At 34.6% G+C, this 3,935-nt stretch overlaps 1 protein-coding gene across 1 annotated transcript; it reads right to left on the bottom strand.

Moving 5' to 3' along the window:
- Positions 1 to 973: 973 nt before the first annotated feature.
- Positions 974 to 3,271, bottom strand: LOC131551383 (uncharacterized). The gene is made up of 4 exons (XM_058794312.1): positions 3,124 to 3,271; positions 2,637 to 2,792; positions 2,401 to 2,487; positions 974 to 1,935 (listed from the first exon to the last, which is right to left on the bottom strand). Exons 1-4 carry the CDS (start codon positions 3,223 to 3,225, stop codon positions 1,633 to 1,635), a joined length of 648 nt encoding a protein of 215 aa, XP_058650295.1. The 5' UTR covers positions 3,226 to 3,271; the 3' UTR covers positions 974 to 1,632.
- Between the last annotated feature and the right edge of the window lie 664 nt (positions 3,272 to 3,935).

Raw genomic sequence — 3,935 nt, 5'->3', positions numbered from 1 at the left:
TTCAGTCCTACAGGATTCCTGCACATAAAACCAAAATCCTACAGGATCCCTGCACATAAAACCAAAATCCTACAGGATTCCTGCACATAAAACCAAAATCCTACAGGATCCCTGCACATAAAACCAAAATCCTACAAGATTCCTGCAGGATTTTTTTGTAAGCTGTGGGTTTAGTCCGATGGCAATTCTTGCCGTTGTTTTATAACCTAAAACAAAATAAACACATTAAATCAATCATAACACTAATGAATGTGTCTAGGACTACCATTTATCCATTGAAAAAAGATTTGTAACGTTGTTGTTGACAATTTGGATTTAGACCAAGCGGTCCGAAATTTAGCGCACATATGAAGATTGGCCGTCCCAATGGCCTTTTTTTGCTCATATAGGCGTCCCAGTGTGTATTTTTACCATATGGAAATTCAGTATTTAAGTTCAATATCTGAATGAATGAATGAATGAATGAGGCATTTCAATATCTTCAATATCTGTCAATATTACATATGTAACCGGCCCAATTCTGACCACCAGGCCCTATTACGATCTGCGTTGTGTTGTGTAGCTGAAGGAAGACACGGGACAACTGGATCTGCTGCTGATCTAGAGAGTTTATTTTCTGTGGCTGGATGGAATAAAGAGAATACAGCATGCACTCTAAAAAATATTGTGTATTTCAAACAAAAACAATCAACGCAACAGTTTGCATCAATATATTTGCGTTATGACAACTTCTAATATCATTACGTTCAGCCAACAAACTATATTGAGTTAGACAAAAATACATCTGTCTAAAGAGTAAAAGGTAATTTAAGTAGCATAAACTTTATTTTGTAAGTTGAGTACTTGAAAAAATTAAGTTGTTCCAACAATTTTTTTTACATAAATTTTAAAATAAATTCAGTGTTATGTACTTAATTACCATAATTATAAATGCAAGTTTTCAAGTTCACAACCTATAAAAAATTAAGTTGCTTTAATTGTTTAGCTTTTTTTTTTATTTGTATTTTTCCATTCATTTAGTTGCTTGTAAGAAATTAATTAATTCAACAACAATTTTGTTAGTTAACCTTTTTTTTTAATTTTGAACTGCAGTTTCAAAAATTGAGTTTCACAATTTTAGTTTTACACTTTGCACAATTTAATGTGTGCTCCCCACAAATTATAAACAAACTGGCCCTACAGATTTGCCTTTAAAACATTTGTATGCATACTCAGTTATGCCATCACAATGAATAAATTCCAACACAGCAAAGTTATTGGCATTTACATATTTTTTCCACAGTGTCAAACAATCTGTAAAACTTTTTAAAACTATTTCTTCACAGTAAACCCCATTTTTAAAACATCAAAGATTGCTACTGTCACAAACAAGCATATATAAATGCTACTGACGTTCATATATTAACCTGTTTTTCAAGCAGTATGAAATATAACACAAAGATCAGCTTACAGTAGACTTCAAATAAAAAAAAAATAAAAAAAAAAGTGAACAAAGTTTCCTCTGGAACAAGTAGAGATTTCAGAAAATACTGTTCATACATTAACCTCAGTTTTTCAAGCAGTATGAAATATAACACAAAGATCAGCCTACAGTAGACTTCAAATAAAAAATAAAAAAAAGTGAACAAGATTTCAGAAAATACTGTTCTTCAGACGCATTACTTTTGCACTGGGTTTCAGTCCATCAAGTTCAAGAAACAACTTCTGAAACACTTCACAGGTATATTTAAGTTCCTTGGGGTAACTCAGATTCAGAGCATATATTATGCCCATCAGCAGAGCACAGCACCTTGAGATATCCATTCCATTCAGGATTTTGATGCCCTCAACCACAATGTTTGCCGTCTTGTGGTTACATCCTGAAGTAGGTTGATCACCGATGATGGCAATTGTCATCACTTGCCTTTCAATGTCTTCCTCAAACTCTTGTGTGTTCTTGTAAAGCAAGAGAAAATATAGATAGCATGTTAGAGCTAATGAATTGGATTATTATTGCTGATTTTTAAGTTAATCTTACTTAATTCAGTTAATCACTGGAAACTTTGTTCTATTTTAACTTTTTTTATTTTAATGACCATGCACCTAGTTACTCAAATGGCCAAAATAGGTTGCATCAATAAGTAATGATCAAAAATATTTTATTATAAAAATAATAGTAAGTTTCATGAAATAATTCAAATGGTTAAGTGAAAAGCAACAGCCATACACATTTTTACAATTCTTTTTCCATACATCTCTTTATTAAACTAAATAAATCATACCATTGTTATGATATCATTGACCTGGGTAGACCCAGTGTGTTGCCAGTGTACTGCAGTGCAGGAGCACGTTGTTGCCCTGTGTGTTTACACTGTGCCAAGTGAAGATTTCATTTTATATTCAAGATGTTGTAATACTCACAGCAAAAAAAAGGTCCTCTTCTGTCTCTCCAAGGTAGACAACAAGGCAGCGGATAGCTACTTCTCTCCGTACTTCAATTGTATTGTGCTATTTAATAAAAATGAAAAAAAGAATAAAGAGAAAGTGCCAACAGTAAATAAATATACTTTAATCTGAACAGGTGAATGACAACAACTTGACATTTTAAACACAAATCTAAATTATTCTAGTGTGATGGTCTAAATAATTTACAATACCTCGAGAAGCATGTCCCTGATCTTTCTGATTCTTTCTGCTTTAGCTCCTCCCTTTGATGAGGCCAGGTCCATCAGTTTTGGGGTACACTTGTCAAGTTTGGCCATAAAGGTGGCTTCAAGACTTACAGTGGTTATTCTTTTGAATTCTTCATTTATCTGTATAAACAGGAATGGTAGAACATTTCATATGTAACATCAAATTACATGTAATATGTTCTTATACATTAAATAATACTGTGTTCAGGCCTGCTCTCAGTACTTTTTCAATGCAACATCAATTAATACTATGTTTGCAATGTCTGTGTTGTTTATTTACAAATTAAAAATTAAATAGTGAACTTAGTCAAAGGTGATGAATTTTCTGCAGCCTGTTTAAATAACTTCAAGGCGATTTTCTGGTAAAGTTCTGAAACTGTAACAATAGCTGTCTGAAGATGGGGAAAACAATCAAAACTCTTTTCGCTTCCAAAGAGAGAACAAAACTTACCTGTGCAGCATCTGATAACGCAGGCCAGCGCTCCATGACATCCTTGATTTCAGAGGTGTTGTAAATTATTTCTTGTCTGCGAAGAGAGAATGTCTTGCCCATTTTCTCAGCAACAACTTGGAAATTGTTCTTTTTTTGTCACTTCATGCAAAAGGTTCACTCTCTCTTGCGCCAAACTCGCACTGCTTTCACCTTGAGGATGAGGAGGCAAGTAATTAACTTCAGCCTTTTTAGGCTTTTAACATTTTTAGCAGGAGTCTGGTCATCTGCTGGTTTTCGCTTGAGTGAGTTCACCACAGTTTCTGGACAGCCAATTCCTCTAAGTTTTGATCTAAAATTGTTCATATTGTATTTCAGTCGTTGAATCCAGCCGTAGTAACCATTGAATGACCCTGGTTCTATGAGACAGGGATGTTTTTGGATCACTTGATGGGTATGCAGTGTATTCAAAAATGACTTCAGCTAATTTTCCTAGAATGTCTGGAAGCATTGAAACAAGATCTTTTGTATCAAGACGAGTCCCAGAACACCTGTATTTTTCATTGCCTGACTGAAGCAGTATCTCTGTACTGGAAGAGAAACGGGGAATTGGAAATTCTGAGGGCCAACCCTTTGACCGATAGGTTAGGTTTTCTGAAGTCGATTCTGAAGAAACGGGCAATGTGTCATTGGAGGTCACAGATGACGACGCATCATTGAAAGGCTGAGAGGGACAATCATTACTTGTGAAGGAGCTGTCTATATCTGTTAAAGTCAAAGTTACAGTCGGGGGTTCCAGGACATACACAACCTTGATTGTGTCTTTGTCTTTG

The sequence above is a fragment of the Onychostoma macrolepis genome, chromosome 12 (assembly GCF_012432095.1).
Source record: "Onychostoma macrolepis isolate SWU-2019 chromosome 12, ASM1243209v1, whole genome shotgun sequence".
Lineage (NCBI taxonomy): Eukaryota > Metazoa > Chordata > Actinopteri > Cypriniformes > Cyprinidae > Onychostoma > Onychostoma macrolepis.
This window is presented reverse-complemented; position numbering and strand designations above follow the sequence as displayed.